Source organism: Dreissena polymorpha, chromosome 5, assembly GCF_020536995.1.
Source record: "Dreissena polymorpha isolate Duluth1 chromosome 5, UMN_Dpol_1.0, whole genome shotgun sequence".
NCBI lineage: Eukaryota > Metazoa > Mollusca > Bivalvia > Myida > Dreissenidae > Dreissena > Dreissena polymorpha.
In genome coordinates this window covers 124,758,511-124,779,119 of record NC_068359.1, presented here as the reverse complement: position 1 = coordinate 124,779,119, position 20,609 = coordinate 124,758,511, and the positions used below count along the sequence as shown (strand labels likewise).

Below are 20,609 nucleotides of genomic sequence, written 5' to 3'. Positions count from 1 at the left end.
TAGTCTTGTATGTGACGTCATTAATTGCAATGTTTACGTTATTGCCGATAAAATCATTTTGTTCATGACGAAGCATGTTTGTAAAGCTCACAGAAACGCGTCGAATAACGTTGTACCCGTCCTTATATGACGCCATATGACCATGCTTGTGACGTCATTAGTTGCCACTTCGACTCCATGTTAGACTTCGATGACGCCACTAAGAGGATCGGCTACACTTCAGACATGCGAGGCACATTGAGTCCTAACACGTTTGCCTAGTTTGACTTATTTCGGTTAATTAATTATGTTATTTGCTTCCATAAACGTGAGATTCACCACAATTAAAAGGAATTGGCGTATGTAACGTCACTATAATGTACACGTACGCGTTAAACCGCTGCTGTTCGCAAACGCATTTGAATCATGTCATGACATTGAGCACATATGTAGAATAGCGTTTGTCCAGTTGTTATATGACGCCTTATTGCCGTGCCTGTGACGTCATAAGTTGTCACTTTGACGCCATCTTGTCACTGGAAACGTCGGCGACACTTAAGACTTTTAATTTAAATTAAAAATAAAAAAGTTTCAGTGTGAACATTTATGAAAATATATTGATAAGTACAACTTCCTTTATAATCACATGATAAAATCAAAACAAGAGCATGGTGTATGTCCAAGTGGGCACTATCGTGTTGTCGCATTGTCGCAATCGTACTATCGCATTGTCGCCATCGTACTGTCGCATTGTCGCCATCGTAAAATCGCATTGTCGCCCTCTGGATTTTAATGTGTAACCATTATGGCATTAACGGTAATCCGTAGTTTTCGTTATAAAATCGGCATTGGACCTTTAAATAGGACCTTTAAATAGGACCTTTAAATATAACATGTAATCTTTTCCTTTGCTTGATGAGTTGGATTACATGTACCTTTTGTTTTCTAGAGCGGTAAATACTTTCGGTAACGCTTTCTTTTATTCTCCACGTCTATAACTGACGTTTTATTACATGCAAATAGTATGAATAGTATTCCGTTAAAGGCATATTCAAGCATAAGTATATTCATATGTGTTAAAATCAACATGTAAAAATTACATTGAGTAAATAATAAACTTAAATATCTGTAGGTCATTTAGGTAGTCCAAAAATTAACTCTCAATATCTGAAAGTGTTGCTTTTAATTAACCCGGAAAACTGTTATAATATAACAACTGTCTAAGTCCAATGCATATATCTTCACATATAATCAATGGAACGGACCGAATTTCAAACTTCATCTGTAGGTCATGTAAATAGACTCACAAACCAAGTATCAATTTGATATCTTAAAGTGTTGCGTAAAAAACCTCCCAAAAAAGAAATGCCGGCCGGACGGACGGAGGGACAGACGGACGGAAAGACTGACAGACCGACAGTCCGACTGCTATATGTCATCCTACCGGGGGCATATATAACTATATATAATACATATCAATAGCAACCGTAAGCAACGGTTATGAAGATAATTATTACACAGTTTGTATCACATATCAAAGATTATTAAATACACAGTCTGTATCACATATCGATAGAAACTGTTCACAACGTATATAAGATAATGATTACACTGTCGTTATAACATCTCGTAAGAGCAATTGTTTCAAACTCACACGGATCATTTGCTATGCTAAGGTGAGGCATGTTCAGTTGAGAAACTTAAACGTGCAAAACGCAGCCACCACCACCACGGCATAAATGTTGCACCGTATCCATAACATATGCGTCACTGAAATAAATTTGGTTGAGTATGATAAAACATGCAACGGAAGCATTATCTGCAATACAACAATGTTTATCTTGCGCATGTTCATTATTACTTAAGAACCCAGGTTAATACAACGATATAACAGAATAGTAATTGGCGTTTATTTTAAATTATGTTTTAATAGCATATTACTTTATAATAGTTTTGTAAACTAAGTCATTTGTCTCGAAAACCTTAGCTTATATTTTAATATCTCATATTATAAATAAAAAAAACGCGTTTATTATGATTAACGTTAGAACATATATCACATGTCTTCAATTTTCCATTACTCATTTTCTTTCTGTTATCAACTCTCAAATATGTATCTAGATTGTCGCACTGAATACTGCCAGGTTGTTTATTTTATTTTGTTTTAAATAGTGATTTAATAGAAAAAAGTTTCTAAATCACATAAGTTAAACAATTCTGCACAAACTACTCGATATAAACAATAAATTATATATAACAAGCAAACTTGATATCCCCGCCTTATATATACGGTATAAACCAATTCTCCTCATCGATATCTATACACCCGTGAAGTTTCATGTTAAAATCGTGTATGGTTACTGAGATAAAGCCCTAAAAAGTTTCATCGTACACAAAACAAAGGGCAATTACTCTTAGGTAAGGTATGTAGGTTTAGGGTTCTTGTACATCTTGAACAGCTTCATTTTGTGACATTTTGCGTACAGGGAGGCAACTGCAATTTAACCGTTTTACGGATGAGTTGTCTACTATTCATCTTATATAGATGCAATTAGCGACATCCATTAAATGCCCAACTTGTTCATTTGCTGGAACGATTTTTAGAAACTTTCAGTAGTTAAGGCATTCAATATCAGCATAAATGATTACACAATATTCGAATAAAAAAAGAATCACTTGTAAAATGATATACAACGCCACTTGAAAAAATAAAGGGAATACGATTTGTTAACTTACATTCCATTAATTCGGAAGCCCATTCGTTATCGTCCGCTTGTGGTTTTACAGCTGCTGTAAACACATACATATCATAACGGTTTTAAAACAGTGAATAAAACAAAATGAAATCTTTATTTCTCACTAAATTGAAATTATTATATTATATTATGATTGTAAATTTTGAAACTTTCTTATCAAATTATTAGTTCGGTTTATTGCACAATATCATAAAGAAACGCACATAAATTAGTGATAACCATATACCTCTAAATATGTACGCTGAAAATTCAAACATTTGTTTTTGTATTACATCGTTTGATCGGCTTAACTTTTTTGTAAACCTTTCACACTGCAATCAGTCATTAAGTCTTTACTGCGGACATGCAAAAAATCTTTTTTTTTTCTTTTTTGAGTTAATATAAGGAAAGGTACAACTTAATTTTTCCGATTTCGATCAAAAGGAGCAACAATATTTTTTTAAGCAATATTGTCTGAAATAGAAAAAGGGAAGTTGTTCTTAAAAGAATTCCACTTAAATTAAGACGTTTAATAATGCTTAAACAAAGATAACAGATACGCAAAAAGCAATAATTAATCACTACTACTGCTAATTCAACAAACTTTAACTGTCCTTAAAAGTCGCTGAACGACTTCGATACGCGAAAAACACGCTTTGAAAAATTCCAAACCTCCCATAGGATGTTAATTCCCATCCGAAAACGGGCACAAAATCCCATGGGAAAATAAAATGTCCCATGGGAAAAATATAAAAATCCTATAATATGTAAAAATCCTAAAAGAAATCTTTAAAAAAAATATAATGAAACAAATGTAGATATTATTTATAAAAAAAACATCAATAATTGATCACAAAAAACATTGTATCGCATACTCGATCAACAATATGCTTCTCAAAAAATGATATAGGTACTTAAATTCGCAAAATTTCGGTTTTGCAAAGTTTTACCGGTGGTCGTTATGGCCTTGTTCAGTAGTTTACCAATATTTGGAAACTTCATGGACTGTCTTTTTATATTTGAAGTACATTATAACTTTGGAATGCATTGATTTTTCAAAAGTTTTGCACCTTTTGTTTATTCTTTCAGAATGGGTTACTTGTTTCCCTGCTTATGACTGTAATAGCCTTGACATTGTAGTCCTGCGGCTGTGCAGGTGTTTTTATCGCATAGTCTATATCTGTAGCTTGTCCAGATATACAGAACAACTCTATTGCTAACCCAGGCATTCTAGATTGCAGTCTTTGTTTACGGCCGATAAGGTTGTACCTTAGTGAGATGTTACTTTGTCGTTCATTTCACCAGTTTGTCTTAACGTGTCATGTGCGCCGAGTTAAAAAAAAATACGCGTACGAAGACAGTATACATTAAACACAGTATACTAGTATATATACATTATTATGGTCAATCTTTATATTTATTATAGCATATGTTTTTTTCCGAAACACTAGTGTATGTTTGTTATCCACTGCTGGAAACTAGTTTAGAATTTCGTATTTCAAAGTATCAAATCCGTTTCATCATAAAAAGGTTGAAAACAAAACTGACTATTCACGTAGTTCAAAAAAATGTTAAGTTTATGCTCGGATTGTATGCATCATGTGTGGCTTTGATGACGGGCTATATTATAACTGATTCATCGTAAAAAGATATTTTATAAATCGCATAGTTAATTATTGTGGCGTAACGATGGTTTGTATCAAACTCGTTTATTTAGTGAAATTGAAAACCCACGCACGTGTAATACAACGTCACACAAGGCCTTTTTGTACGGTCAAAATAACACATAGTTAACTTTTTATTTATTTCCTATATATCTAGCTGTTTATCTAGCGTACGTGTAGTAAATATATTTAACTGCGTGCTGTTTTGAAAAAAAATAAAGGAAGATTTAAGTGTGAATGTACTGATGAATAACGCAAATTACATGTCTTTATTTTTGTATTAATTGTCCATGCTTGCATTATGCAGTCAGTCCAATTAATGAAAATGAATCTAAAAATCATGAGAAACATTTTCATGTCATAATCATGAATCAAGTTAGAATCAATCATCATATTTAAACTTCATTACGTAACGATTTTCACCTGGCAGAATGATTTAATACATTGTTTGTATAAAACGTTTATGAAGAAAAAAGTGCTTTAGTATTGTTAAATATCTAATTTGACATGTCAAATATCGAGGATGCATATGTAATTGGTTATTTAACCCAAACTATTGTTCGATGAAAACCACCGATATTTTCAGCAGGAAACCGTTCGAGTCATGATTGCGAAGATTTTTTCCCATTTAAGAAAGATTCAGAAAACCCCACTGAATGCCCTATGACATAAAAATGACCGATCGGGCACTCCAATTCATATATGACATCCCTACATTTATCGTTATGTATCTATTTATAATTGTACTATACTGCTTTGTCATAATATAAGACGTACATTTGTTTACACAAACGTGACTTAATAGATATATAAACTGTAATTAGTTGAATTGACGCGATTGTAAGTGTGCGCGATGCAATGTTTTGTAAACGTGCGGACGCAGCTACGCATTCAAGAGGATTGCCAACAAGAGTAATTCCCTGTAAATATAAAAATTTGGATCATGTCCGTGTTATCGATATGAATAATGTTCATAAATTTGGATCGTGAATATTGATAAAGCAGTTAAAACAATTGACATATATCTAAGTTCACTTTTAATATGTAACACAAGTTGTTATGTAGACGTGTTGAGTGATAAGTGAATTAATTATTTTGCCAGTATCTGGGAAAACCATTAAAATTGTTTCCCTGCATATCGATAACTTTTAAATTGGGTTAAGGTGAGTGGCTAACACTGCAAACGTTTTGAGTTCTTTAATAAACCAAGTTATGGGACATGTTTAAAGAGACCAAAACATATGAAGTAACTGGAAATACTTCAAAACGTGCATAAAATCAAAAACAAATCAATTGATACAACTTTGTCATGTAGGGAAAATAATAAATTCTTACAATGGTTTAACTTCATATATGTGCACTGCCTGTAATAAAAAAATAAATATCGGGTGGCAAGCGTTTTACGAATATGCTGATATTAAGTTTAAATAGGATTCAACATGGGATTTCACATCATAAATCTATGAGTTATTCTTGATAAACTAGCAACACTCACGTGAATGCCATGCAAATTGTTAAAATTATATCATGTTGAATTAAAAATATATCTTCCAATCTTTGAAAGCCATTATGTTCAAGTACTGATATATTATTATTTATACAATCTAAATAGGATATGAAACATAGTCATGTGATACATGCATTACGCTTCGTCTAATATGAAAAACACTATTGGAAAAATATATAATGCTTTCTTGCATCCCACGTTTTAATTTATAGATTGCATCTTACCGTTTGATAACTTGTATCCATCTTCTTAATAAACGCATGATTGGAAACTGCAATTATCTATATCGCTTGCTGACTTAATTATAAGTTTTAATTGTATCTGTCAAGTAATTATAAGTTCTGTCTATTAACTTTATTATATTAACCTTTGGACAACATTGATAAAAAGTTGAATTTTTTGTTTTGTAGTATGAATACTTATATTTTTCAGAGAGAAGCACTGGAAATGGAAAATATATTGAACATATTGAAAAGAAAGTTTGAAGTTTAAGTAAAGACTGAACCACTAAAAATTTAAGTAAAGACTGAACTACTAAAATTGTTTATTTGCTACTCTTTGTGAAGAAATCGATGCTCAGTGATATCCATTTTAAAGTGTATGGAAATAAATGAAATGTTCATGAAGATCTAAATCCCAAAATTTCTTAACAAGTATACGATTAAGTATGTCGTCTGTGTTAGAAGGTCATTTAAATAAAAAAGTGGACGATTGTTCTCCAATAACTTGCGTATTCCGTTGTCATGATTTTATAACAGAACAAAGAAGGAAGAAAAAACAGCATAGAGCTGAATGGGCGTATTAATTTAAAAGAAATATAAATATAAAATGGCTTCCTTTGTAAAAAGATTATGGAGTGATGTTGATAAGTTGTGTAGCATTCTGTTCATGAAGCTTCGTAAAATGACATTAAATCGAATAGAGCTAGTCATAATAAAAGAAGCACATATTATCTAAGGATCAATTATATTAATCTTGAAACATCGACTTTCACTAGAATGGTAGATATCGAGTAATTGCCCTATGTATTATACAACAATCAGGCATACATACTTTATACTTCAACTTTTCGGTAGTGAATATAAACGGCTTAAGCCTTGTGACCGGAAGGCCCGCATTTGATCCTAAGTCTGGGAGCGTTCTCAATTATATCTCATTCAAAGACGCATTGTTATATTTCAATACATGTCATAAATGGTCACCTATATCTAGTCTACCGAAAACATAAAAAATAACTATGAAAAAAGGAATCATTCATGAATAGTACAAGTCCATTAAATTATAGTTTCGCTCTCGAAACTGTGATAGCCACAGAAATGCCTTTTAATTTGTCATGCTAACTTCTAGAAGATTAATTTTACTGTGACTAAATAGAACTATACTTATGATCGTGCAAAGCATTACCGCCTTAAATCATGTTGCTTAGATTGCACATTTATTTGACATTGCTTATATTGCTGTAAATATCTGGTTCAAAACCAACTGAAAGTATCTTATTGACTAGGTTTACAAGCATTCAAATTTCAAGTCCTTGTAGTTCTACCGGAGTGTTGTTTGCTTCGATTTCAATTGCAATCCGATGGGTCATAATTAATGTGATATTATTGAAGATTGACTAAATTTTATGTTTCAGATTCGGAAAAAACGTTGAGTACGATAGTAGAATACTCATTCGAATTAGCTATTGAACGTATACAATAATATTATCAATAGTTATATACAATCACATTATTAATAACTGCCAACGAGCAGTTATTTTGCCAATTGAAATGCGACTCGTTTATTTGGTTATTTGTTCGATGAACATGATTTGAGCAATGATTTTTTTGTAATTCTTTTTAAGAATTGTTAGCTTGTATGTAAGTTTGTATATTTTCCAAGTACATTGCATTTTAGCATCAATCACTCTAAATATTCATCAAATTACTTAAACAACTATCATAAGTATGTTCTTATATTGTGTACAGATGGTGGACAATATTGTTTAGATATGTGAAAAGACAAATACATGGATTGTTTTCATTGTGAACACTCGCAAACAGTAAAGAATATCAAGTACCGCGATGGATAGTGTATTTCTCGTGAACATATTAGAACTCCAAAACTAATATAACAAGTGGATTAATAATTAAACTTCTGGACTTATACAAATTCATTTGAATCGAGATCTTTACAATGAACTATCGACATAACGTTTTGGTTACGTTATTAGCCTCGGACATCCTTATCAAAAGCGTTCCAGAATACAACAGTGTATTTCAATAAAGCTTAAAATTTGAAGTCACCTCAGTGCCAAACCCAATGTTCTAAATTTCATTTGCCATATTTGCAATTCTTAAGGCAGCGCTTTTATGCCTAACTATTTTAGTGTATAATGTGTGAGAATTCGTCCAAATAGTTTTATGACTGAACAATCAATACAGTGTCAAACAGGTGAAGTGTACTATGTTACCCACTAAATACGTTTGTAAATGCATTTTAAACAGAACTAGCATTGATTTGTTTCGATGTTTGTAGACGGATATGTTTAAAAAAAAGTTCACATTCATAGTCTACACATATGTGTTTGTATCAAATATTGCAAAATAATTCGGCCAAAAAAGGTCTCATTTTTTGCAAAATAAATAAGAGTTGTTTCCTCGAATATCCTTTTTAAAGCTATAACAACAACTACCTAGTTTATTTGCCATGTAAACACATGGCAAGAATCATTTAACTTTTAAACCTGTAAAACATAATAAAATTGCAAAATATCATTTTCAGAAATCAAACCAACTAAATTCAATTCTGACATTTGATAATTGTTATCGAAATAAACCAGAACAATTCCAATCATAACCATTGTTCCAATTAACAAACTCTCTGTTCGGAATACACGCGTATGGCATGTTTGTTTTCGTGCAGTTCGTAACATGTTTAACACGATCACTGCACCGATAACACTTCGCTGACGCGTTTAGCTGCACTGAACATTGTGTACGTAAATGTTTCATCCTATCAAACATGAGTACAAAAGCGCAAACTGAGATGCAAATATATTTGTGCAGGTGTTTGGGTTTCTCATAGATGAGTTGAATGATAAAATATATTAATGTTTTTCCATTTATATTTAAAACCTTAAAATGATAATATAAAAATTGATATCATGTTTATAAATTAATCAACACACTCAGCATTAGCGTCATTTGGAAACGACACAATCCACTCGCAGAAAGTGACCACTTGACAACACAACGACACAATCCACTCGCAGAAAGTGACCACTTGACAACACGACGACACAATCCACTCGCAGAAAGTGACCACTTGACAACACAACGACACAATCCACTCGCAGAAAGTGACCACTTGACAACACAACGACACAATCCACTCGCAGAAAGTGACCACTTGACAACACAACGACACAATCCACTCGCAGAAAGTGACCACTTGACAACACGACGACACAATCCACTCGCAGAAAGTGACCACTTGACAACACAACGACACAATCCACTCGCAGAAAGTGACCACTTGACAACACAACGACACAATCCACTCGCAGAAAGTGACCACTTGACAACACGACACAATCCACTCGCAGAAAGTGACCACTTGACAACACGACACAATCCACTCGCAGAAAGTGACCACTTGACAACACGACACAATCCACTCGCAGAAAGTGACCACTTGAAAACACAACGACACAATCCACTCGCAGAAAGTGACCACTTGACAACACATCGACACAATCCACTCGCAGAAAGTGACCACTTGACAACACGACACAATCCACTCGCAGAAAGTGACCACTTGACAACACATCGACACAATCCACTCGCAGAAAGTGACCACTTGACAACACGACACAATCCACTCGCAGAAAGTGACCACTTGACAACACACGACACAATCCACTCGCAGAAAGTGACCACTTGACAACACATCGACACAATCCACTCGCAGAAAGTGACCACTTGACAACACGACACAATCCACTCGCAGAAAGTGACCACTTGACAACACGACACAATCCACTCGCAGAAAGTGACCACTTGACAACACGACATAATCCACTCGCAGAAAGTGACCACTTGACAACACGACACAATCCACTCGCAGAAAGTGACCACTTGACAACACGACACAATCCACTCGCAGAAAGTGACCACTTGACAACACATCGACACAATCCACTCGCAGAAAGTGACCACTTGACAACACGACACAATCCACTCGCAGAAAGTGACCACTTGACAACACGACACAATCCACTCGCAGAAAGTGACCACTTGACAACACGACACAATCCACTCGCAGAAAGTGACCACTTGACAACACGACACAATCCACTCGCAGAAAGTGACCACTTGACAACACGACACAAACCACTCGCACAAAGTGACCACTTGACAACACATCGACACAATCCTCTCGCAGAAAGTGACCACTTGACAACACATCGACACAATCCACTCGCAGAAAGTGACCACTTGACAACACATCGACACAATCCACTCGCAGAAAGTGACCACTTGACAACACATCGACACAATCCACTCGCAGAAAGTGACCACTTGACAACACATAACGACACAATCCACTCGCAGAAAGTGACCACTTGACAACACATCGACACAATCCACTCGCAGAAAGTGACCACTTGACAACACATCGACACAATCCACTCGCAGAAAGTGACCACTTGACAACACATCGACACAATCCACTCGCAGAAAGTGACCACTTGACAACACATCGACACAATCCACTCGCAGAAAGTGACCACTTGACAACACATCGACACAATCCACTCGCAGAAAGTGACCACTTGACAACACATCGACACAATCCACTCGCAGAAAGTGACCACTTGACAACACATCGACACAATCCACTCGCAGAAAGTGACCACTTGACAACACATCGACACAATCCACTCGCAGAAAGTGACCACTTGACAACACATAACGACACAATCCACTCGCAGAAAGTGACCACTTGACAACACATAACGACACAATCCACTCGCAGAAAGTGACCACTTGACAACACATCGACACAATCCACTCGCAGAAAGTGACCACTTGACAACACATCGACACAATCCACTCGCAGAAAGTGACCACTTGACAACACATCGACACAATCCACTCGCAGAAAGTGACCACTTGACAACACATCGACACAATCCACTCGCAGAAAGTGACCACTTGACAACACATCGACACAATCCACTCGCAGAAAGTGACCACTTGACAACACATAACGACACAATCCACTCGCAGAAAGTGACCACTTGACAACACATCGACACAATCCACTCGCAGAAAGTGACCACTTGACAACACATAACGACACAATCCACTCACAGAAAGTGACCACTTGACAACACATCGACACAATCCACTCGCAGAAAGTGACCACTTGACAAAACATCGACACAATCCACTCGCAGAAAGTGACCACTTGACAACACATCGACACAATCCACTCGCAGAAAGTGACCACTTGACAACACATAACGACACAATCCACTCGCAGAAAGTGACCACTTGACAACACATCGTCACAATCTACTCGCAGAAAGTGACCACTTGACAACACATAACGACACAATCCACTCGCAGAAAGTGACCACTTGACAACACATCGACACAATCCACTCGCAGAAAGTGACCACTTGACAACACATCGACACAATCCACTCGCAGAAAGTGACCACTTGACAACACATCGACGCAATCCACTCGCAGAAAGTGACCACTTGACAACACATAACGACACAATCCACTCGCAGAGAGTGACCACTTGACAACACATCGACACAATCCACTCGCAGAAAGTGACCACTTGACAACACATCGACACAATCCACTCGCAGAAAGTGACCACTTGACAACACGACACAATCCACTCGCAGAAAGTGACCACTTGACAACACGACACAATCCACCCGCAGAAAGTGACCACTTGACAACACGACACAATCCACTCGCAGAAAGTGACCACTTGACAACACAACGACACAATCCACTCGCAGAAAGTGACCACTTGACAACACATCGACACAATCCACTCGCAGAAAGTGACCACTTGACAACACGACACAATCCACTCGCAGAAAGTGACCACTTGACAACACATCGACACAATCCACTCGCAGAAAGTGACCACTTGACAACACATAACGACACAATCCACTCGCAGAAAGTGACCACTTGACAAGACATCGACACAATCCACTCGCAGAAAGTGACCACTTGACAACACATAACGACACAATCCACTCGCAGAAAGTGACCACTTGACAACACATCGACACAATCTACTCGCAGAAAGTGACCACTTGACAACACATCGACACAATTCACTCGCAGAAAGTGACCACTTGACAACACATCGACACAATCCACTCGCAGAAAGTGACCACTTGACAACACATCGACACAATCCACTCGCAGAAAGTGACCACTTGACAACACATCGACACAATCCACTCGCAGAAAGTGACCACTTGACAACACATAACGACACAATCCACTCGCAGAAAGTGACCACTTGACAACACATCGACACAATCCACTCGCAGAAAGTGACCACTTGACAACACATAACGACACAATCCACTCGCAGAAAGTGACCACTTGACAACACATCGACACAATCCACTCGCAGAAAGTGACCACTTGACAACACATCGACACAATCCACTCGCAGAAAGTGACCACTTGACAACACATCGATACAATCCACTCGCAGAAAGTGACCACTTGACAACACATCGACACAATCCACTCGCAGAAAGTGACCACTTGACAACACATCGACACAATCCACTCGCAGAAAGTGACCACTTGACAACACATACACGGTTACTTGACGACACAATCCACTCGCAGAAAGTGACCACTTGACAACACATACACGGTTACTTGACGACAAAATCCACTCGCAGAAAGTGACCACTTGACAACACATACACGGTTACTTGCCGATTTTCTGCGACCAATGCTCTTCATAGGTTAAAGCTCAAATCATTCACCCTGAACTATGCCCATAAATAATTAATGCATTATGCGAATGGAAAGAAAACATAATGTACATAACCGACAGAGCATACCATTAGAATATGAAGTTATTATATTCTTTGTTTAATGCACGTACTGTTAATATATATTCGAACAATAACAGAAGCACGTAATTTACTATTTTACTCGTCAACTCATTTTAATCAATAACTTAGTATGTGAAATAAACATAATAACTACATTTGACTTCAGAATAATGAACTACAATTTTTTTATGAGACGTACGTTAATGGGAATAGCAAGGTCTAGGTCAGAAGGATGTTCCGACTTTACCAACTTGTCATATGATCCGCGCGTGATCGGATGTTACAGTGATAAAAACGCGCCACATTTCCTATAAAACGCGTCGCAGGTCAGACCAAATACATTCAGCGCTAGTCATTAGCTAATGCACAAGCCGGTTACCTCCAACAACTGTTCATAAAGCGCGTATTTGTCTCGAGTGAGAATAAGAATATCAAAGACGTCAGTACTTAAAACAGCTAACCATGAACACAATGATGTATTTGCTATATATTGAGGTAAGTGAATTATTTATATTAGCAATTGTATTAGGCTTTTTCATTCCGATATTGTCAAACTTTAATGTATATAAAAGGTATAAAGAAGTTGATAACATAAACACCAATTATAAATTTCACTTATCAACAAACCCAAACTATATTTTATATATGTTATACAATTGATGTTCTAATAAATTACATACTGAGGATGTGTAGTGCATGTTACTGGTTACTAATACGTAATAACCGTTCGCTGCGAGTGTTGCAATTGGCTTAAGCTGTCTATTTATGAATAATTAATACTCAAACAATTATCAATAGGCCAAGTCATGTGTGTTCTGGTTCGGATTTGTAAAATGGGCAAATTCCTCATTATTTGTTATTCTTGCTGCTTGACATTCACACTTGCATCAGTTGAACATATTATTACATTTCAGATAATTCTTCTATTCATCGGATCTTCTGGGTTTCTATTGGACACCTTTTGCTCCACCGGAAACGTTTGCAGATGCGACCAGCATAGCATAGAGTGCACCGGCAATAGGTTAATTGACATTCCAACGTTTAATATAACCGGAAACAATATCAATATTTCGTCCATAGATCTGCGGTACAACGCCTTCAATTTTGTTAGAAATAATTCTTTTATTTCACTAGCGAATATTTCTGAACCATACGTAATTTTAGATTTAGCTCATAATAATATATCTTCAATGGAGGACATGTGCTTTTCTGGACTTGAACATAAAATAACCCAATTACGTATCTATAACAATAAGTTGCAATCAATACCAATGGCAATTGCAAGTTTAACTCTAATTGTGCAGCTAGATATGGAATACAATCCATTGGTGTCTTTAGATCCACGTGTATTCTCTAGAATCGGTAATTCCCTAAGAATGTTTGACATCTCATTGAATCACTTCCAACGATGGCCGCAAGAACTGCACTACCTTAACAAATTAGTTATGATCTTTGTATATAATGTCAACCTTTCATTGATACCAAAATCTGATTTTTCGTATCTAACACATATGCAGAACTTATCATTTTTTTGAAATATCGGATTCGTCGTTAGCACAATTTCCAATTTTTTGTGTGAATTACGTCAGTTGTCTGATATACGTCTTATAAACAATTCTTTTATTGGCAAATCAATAAACTTTTTCAGTTGCTTTTGTCATATACATTTATTTGTTAAATAGTGCTGATTAGAAATTGTTCTGATTTTATTTATGATTGTAAATAATTTAAATGTAGTGTTCATTATCCAAATGTGCTATTACCTTATTACAATCTATACAATTAAATGGTAGATGTGTTCGTCCATGTTTATATATATGTGTGTGTGTCATGATGTAAATAAATGAAAATAACATTTAATTTTAAATAACAACTAGTTTGTGCTATCTTTTATATATGTTTATGTTATATAAATAATGATGACTGTACATAATACATTGATTTTAGTACAGCCACGTGCACATTATGTTTAGGTATATTCGCTGTCAAACATGCTTGACTAAGAACTACATGTATCTGTAAAATAGTCGATCTTTTAGTCGTTATGAAATATCGAATTTCTCAGTCGTATATTTAAGGTAAACATTTGCGAAATTCTATATACACCAGATTGATTATTGAAATAAAGTTAAGCTTTTTTTTAAAAATAGACACATGTAGTAAGCGGATGCATGCTTTGTTAATTCAAATTTTGAAATTACGCTCAGAACAATTCGCATGCTAGAGTAGGACACAAGATACTACATCGAGAATTCACAGATTTTCAATTCATAAATGATGTGAGTGAAATTAAAAAAAAACATTCTTGCAGTACCTTATTCCATGATTTGTATAGCGGTATTTCATTCAATGAACTTGACAGAAAGTCCTGATTGTTATTCCATCATCACATTGAAAAACATTTCTCTTCAATCCCTACTTTCTATCCATTCTACGATATAAATTTGCTCAATGGGTGTGGATATGGTTGATATTTCATGTGCTGTTGAAAATGTATCTTTAATTCTCTTATCGTGTAATGTAGTATACTATTCTAAGGTGTACTCTTTTGAAACAATATATATCTAAATATTGTCTCAAAAACGCTGTATATGACATGTTCAGTGTATACAATACTGAAGAAAATGTTAAACACAAAGAACACGATTTACTTTATGAACATTGTGCATTTAATGTGTGTCTAATTTGCAATAAGTCAATGTACATTATTATTAATAATATTTAGTATAAGTATAGTCTAAACATGACCACGATATGAAAGTTATGTTAATAATGTTGCTGCGAAAAAAAACACAGTCCAATTTATCATGTAAATGAAAAGTTGTTGACAATATATTTGTGTACAGTCTTGTAGTTGTTGTTTCCTTGTTTGTAGATTACTTTCGAAAAAAATAGCAGTCACGATGAACATAAATGCATGACTTGTTTCAAATGTGATCAAATCGCACAGTTGCAACTTAACTGGACTGACTTTACTATGAATATTGCAATATAATATAAGAAAACAGCAATACTAGAAAATTCATTACATGCAAAAAGTGCATAATGTTTGGATTCGTTTGTCAGGTTTTTAAGCTATTTATCTTTCATCCAAGTTCTAGTTCCTTGACATCCTTATCAATGTTACTCGTGCTGAAATATTGGCATTTGAAGATACAAGTCAAAATTCGAAGCTTTACCAGCATGAAAAGAATACTAATAATAGGCGTTCTGAATTCGCATTCCATTTTTACTGAACAAAAGACTTTACCTTATTAAGAAACTTGGTGGTTCAGTTCACTAGTGTATCTATAAATTCAGTATTCCAAGTGGCCTTCCTTTGTTTTACCCATTTATGCCTAGTGGAATCCCCCATTCTTCTAATTTGGATCAATTTATTTCCAAAATTAGGGATGTCTATTATATTTATTTCTATATTTAGAATATTTCTTACAGAAATTCCTTTAAGCAAACAGCGCTGTTTGCCAAGGCCTTTTTTCTAGACGCTAGGCATAAATGAGTTAAGTAAGGCAAACATGAATAATTATTGCAATACCACATCACATATACCGTATATGCAAAGTAATGTTAACTATACACGCTCCTTCTGCAAATGGATGTCCTGATGTTCTCATGACTATCGTTTAGTATCCATTTTAAGATAATGCGAATATTTAACCTACTTTCATCGTACAGCGCAAACTTGCGTACGATAGATACGCAAAATGGTCGCATGAAAGCAATATCTTTGAACACCAAGCCTAATACTGATATGCTCTGCATATAAAAAAATATTAAAAGATCTTTAATTTGGATGTGAATGAAACTTTACTTACCTGTTTCTTTACAACTAATTGATTCACTATTTAAGCAGCCCTGATTTCATTTGATGCGAACTTGTTACTTTCGCAGACCATCATACAAACAAAAGACAGCCGTTTAAAAACATTCTAACCATTACCTGCAAATTCCACTTTTGTTGTTGTTGTTGTTCTTAGTGAGTCGGGACTTCAATTGCATGCTTCGATATCTAAGTTTGTGCACATGGCAGCGACTCAACAAAGCATAAAACAGGTTATTTTAGATATGATATAATCTCTGTATTATTCTAGTTTAAAGTGGTGTATACATCTTTCTAAGCGTCCATAGTTTGTTTTACAAAAGCTTCTGTTTGAAATTCAAATACGGCGGCGTTTTGTGCTATAAAGGTCATTTTGAGTGTTCATGGCGATTTTTATGGTCGATTGACGTCACGATGACCAACTTGTTGGCCACCGACCATTTATTTTGGGGCGATCAACCAAGAATTCTTGAACGGGCCATGTAAAATTAGCCAGTGACCAACTTTTTGGTCACTCGAGTATAAAAGGGCCCAGAAATTGTGTTAAGTAATTCAGTCAAGCCATAACATCAAAGGCGTTAACAGCGATTCAAAAATATTAAGAAAACTTGAAAGAAATACTTAATATAAGTGTAAGTTCGCCGTGGTGTAATGGAAATGGTGTCCGCCTAGCGATCGGGAGGCCACGGGTTCGATCCCCACTCGGGGAGCATTCTCTAGATCTTCCCCAAAGACACCAAGTACTGGTTAAATGCCTAGGAAACGGTCTCGAGAGCATGTATATAAGCCTGCGGCTTTTAATGCAATCGAGCTTAAATAAATAGGTTTAAACGATTAAACTAAATACTAAATATACTGAATTAACATATATAGTACAACACTATGATAGTCTTAAATACCTAACAAATTAAGTGATTTATTTCGTAAATATATTTACATACTTTATCATTCTTTAAAACTTATACGTATGTGTTGAATGAGTGTTGGACAGTTGCGCGAGAGTTTCATTGTGATTGAAGGGCTTGTTTTCTAAGAGTTATACGGTTATTTATTAATTGAAGAAAATTCACTGTTAATGTTGTTACATTATACCAATTACGAGTTAACGTTAAAGAATAGAGCTACGTGAAGCTTTAACTGACTTGTTTGAGCGTTTTAACAATCTTGACAAGAAAACAGAGCAGCTGGCTCGCAACAACACTAGTAAACAGTATCAATACTAATTTTTATGCTGCAGCATTTAATATCATGCAGTTTGAATGGACCTAAAATAAACGTTACAAGTGTGCAAATATGTAATTTGACAACACTAAACTGTCACGTGATTGACAAAATAATGTCGATATTACTTAAATGACTCTAGGGTTATAGACATTGAAGGCCGAATTTTAAACTGATGTAATTGTTTAACAAAGAACTTACATAAGTCACCCATTAAACCCTCTTAGTGTCTACAGACTATATAGATTTTAAGCAAACGAAAGTTACACAAATATATCAAACGACAGTGACAAACATATATATTGAGCATGTTTTTCTGCAATTGCTTCTTATGAGCACTTCACAAATTCAGAATACATTAACACACTGGCATCCGTATGCGAAAGATATTTGTCCGGGGGCTGTTCTCAAAACTAGGTAACATCCGTTTGAAATCTAGGTAACTTTCCATGCATAATCGCGAGTGATGTCCCTTCCGGTGACTTCTATGTTAGGCGTTTTGTATACATTTATATACCAAATATAACTGTCAATACATATCTGATGAAGCTTACCATATGAATCATTAAGAGTCTTCGAATGGGTTAAGTTGTTTAACTTGATTTTTCTGATTTAATTGACAATTATAAAAAAACTTTTCACCTGAATACAAAGATGTACAACTGGAGCCCTGCAATTTTCCTTTTTTTAACAAAACGACTTTTGTGAACACTTTTCGCACGTAACTTATAGAAATGTGATCTATATATCATTCTAGTGTTATATAAAACTTTTTTGGACATTAATTAATATGCTGCTTTATAAATTTAATAAATTTTGTATAGTCTAAAATGCACACGCTATTATCAAAGGTTTACAGTTGTTCAAACAAGAAACAAAGAAGTTTACCTTAATTGAGAAATTCTTTGTTTCTTTATTTTTTAGAGAATGAAGTTTTGACTACAGCATTTTGTTGGTACCGAGGTCCGTGGATTTTGCAGGGAATATGCCCTTTACTCCGTGAAGATTTCAGTTTGGAATCGGATAAGATCGATCACGAGTAGGTCACTCGAGTTATATATCGTGTTATTATTTAAAATTGTACCCAGCATGTGTTAACATATTGCAAGATATGTATATTTCCAGAACGGAAATTCATTCACGCGTCGAATAAGACCGACTTCTTGGAAATCGCTGCACAATTGATGAAGTTACGGCTGTTCCGTTTTACTAAGTAATATCGTAGCCACACGCTAACCACCTCAATCTCCACGCAGAGTTGTCGTTCCTTGCTATCACATACAACTCTGCAAAAGGCTCAGCACGCCATTTTGTCTATAAAATAGTTAAAACCGAACAAATGCATTCAATGTATATTTGATTGGATATTTAAGATCGCATGCATTAAATTAAGAAATATGACTTTTAAATGTACGATAATTTGTGCAAAAACTTGCAAGTTTTAATGCAACTCTTTGGAACTATTTTATTGTCCATTTACGCAGAGGGAATCATTCCATGCACTTCACAAATGTAAACAATTGAACATACTTAATATTGAGTGACGTTAGGAATTGCTTCGACGTGTGTATGTTTGTTAGTTTCTTAACATAAAAAACATATCAATTTTATATAATAATGAATTAAGACTGATATAAGATATCATGGTATGAGATGGTTTTCTTTAATGCAGTTAATGCAATGTAAGCTTTATCATTGTGTATTTAAAAAGTGCTTAAAGTGATTAATAAGCCAAATACAAGTACTTTTGAAAAAACTTTTTATTTGGCTTTTTGTTGCTAGCTCGTTTAAAGTGCTACATTTTTTAGATTTTGTTGCTTGCTTGCTTTTGTGTTGCATGCACACTGTGATATACCCTTTTCTTTTTACTCATGCAACGAACCTGATTTTAATATAAATATGTAAGTTAAATCATTATAAGTAAAATAAACTTTCATTGAATATGTAAGTGCTTAAATTTTGGCTTTTTGTTGCTTGCTTGTTTAAGTTGCTAAAATTTTGGCTGCTTGTTGCTTGCATGTTTCTTATGTTTCATGCACACTGTGATATATGCTTTTTTATAAATAAGCTTAATCATTATTAAGTAAATATACTTTCATCACAACTATTGTAAATCCTTTAAGTAAATAATTATGTTTTAATTACAAGCTGACTTTTTTATGTGTTTATATCTTTTATATAGCTGCTAAGTTATTATATAGTTGCTTAGTTATTTTATAGTTGCTAAGTTATTATCATGTGCTTTGTTAGTAAACTTAATATGCCTTTGATATTTTAACAAGAAATATGAAAATTTATTTATTTATTTATGCCTTGTACATAACCATATTACTATTTATATGTGTCGGTCAATAGCTATACATAGCTAATGTTATACTGTTATTTATTGTTAACCGACTTGAAATAAAAGTTTGTATCTTGTATCTTGTATCTTGTTGTAACCGTCGTGCAAGAGATTGTTTAGTATACTGTAACCTCAATGATGAACGCTTGGAATGATCATGGCATGAATGAGACGCTTTCATAACAATAGTCCGCTCTGAGCCCAACACAGAGGTGAATGTAATGTGACCGTCGTGCA

The 20,609-nt window shown here is 34.8% G+C and overlaps 1 protein-coding gene across 1 annotated transcript in view; it reads right to left on the bottom strand.

Annotated features, from left to right (window-relative positions):
* Nucleotides 1-1,171: 1,171 nt before the first annotated feature.
* LOC127831938 (uncharacterized) overlaps nt 1,172-20,609 on the bottom strand; it is a 53,012-nt gene continuing 33,574 nt past the window's right edge. Inside the window, exons 2-3 of the mRNA XM_052357024.1 lie at nt 2,716-2,769; nt 1,172-1,749 (exon numbers count right to left, since the gene is read on the bottom strand). Of these exons, the coding sequence (XP_052212984.1) occupies nt 1,667-1,749; nt 2,716-2,769 (137 nt within the window). The 3' untranslated portion in view covers nt 1,172-1,666. The remainder of the gene's footprint in view (nt 1,750-2,715; nt 2,770-20,609) is intronic.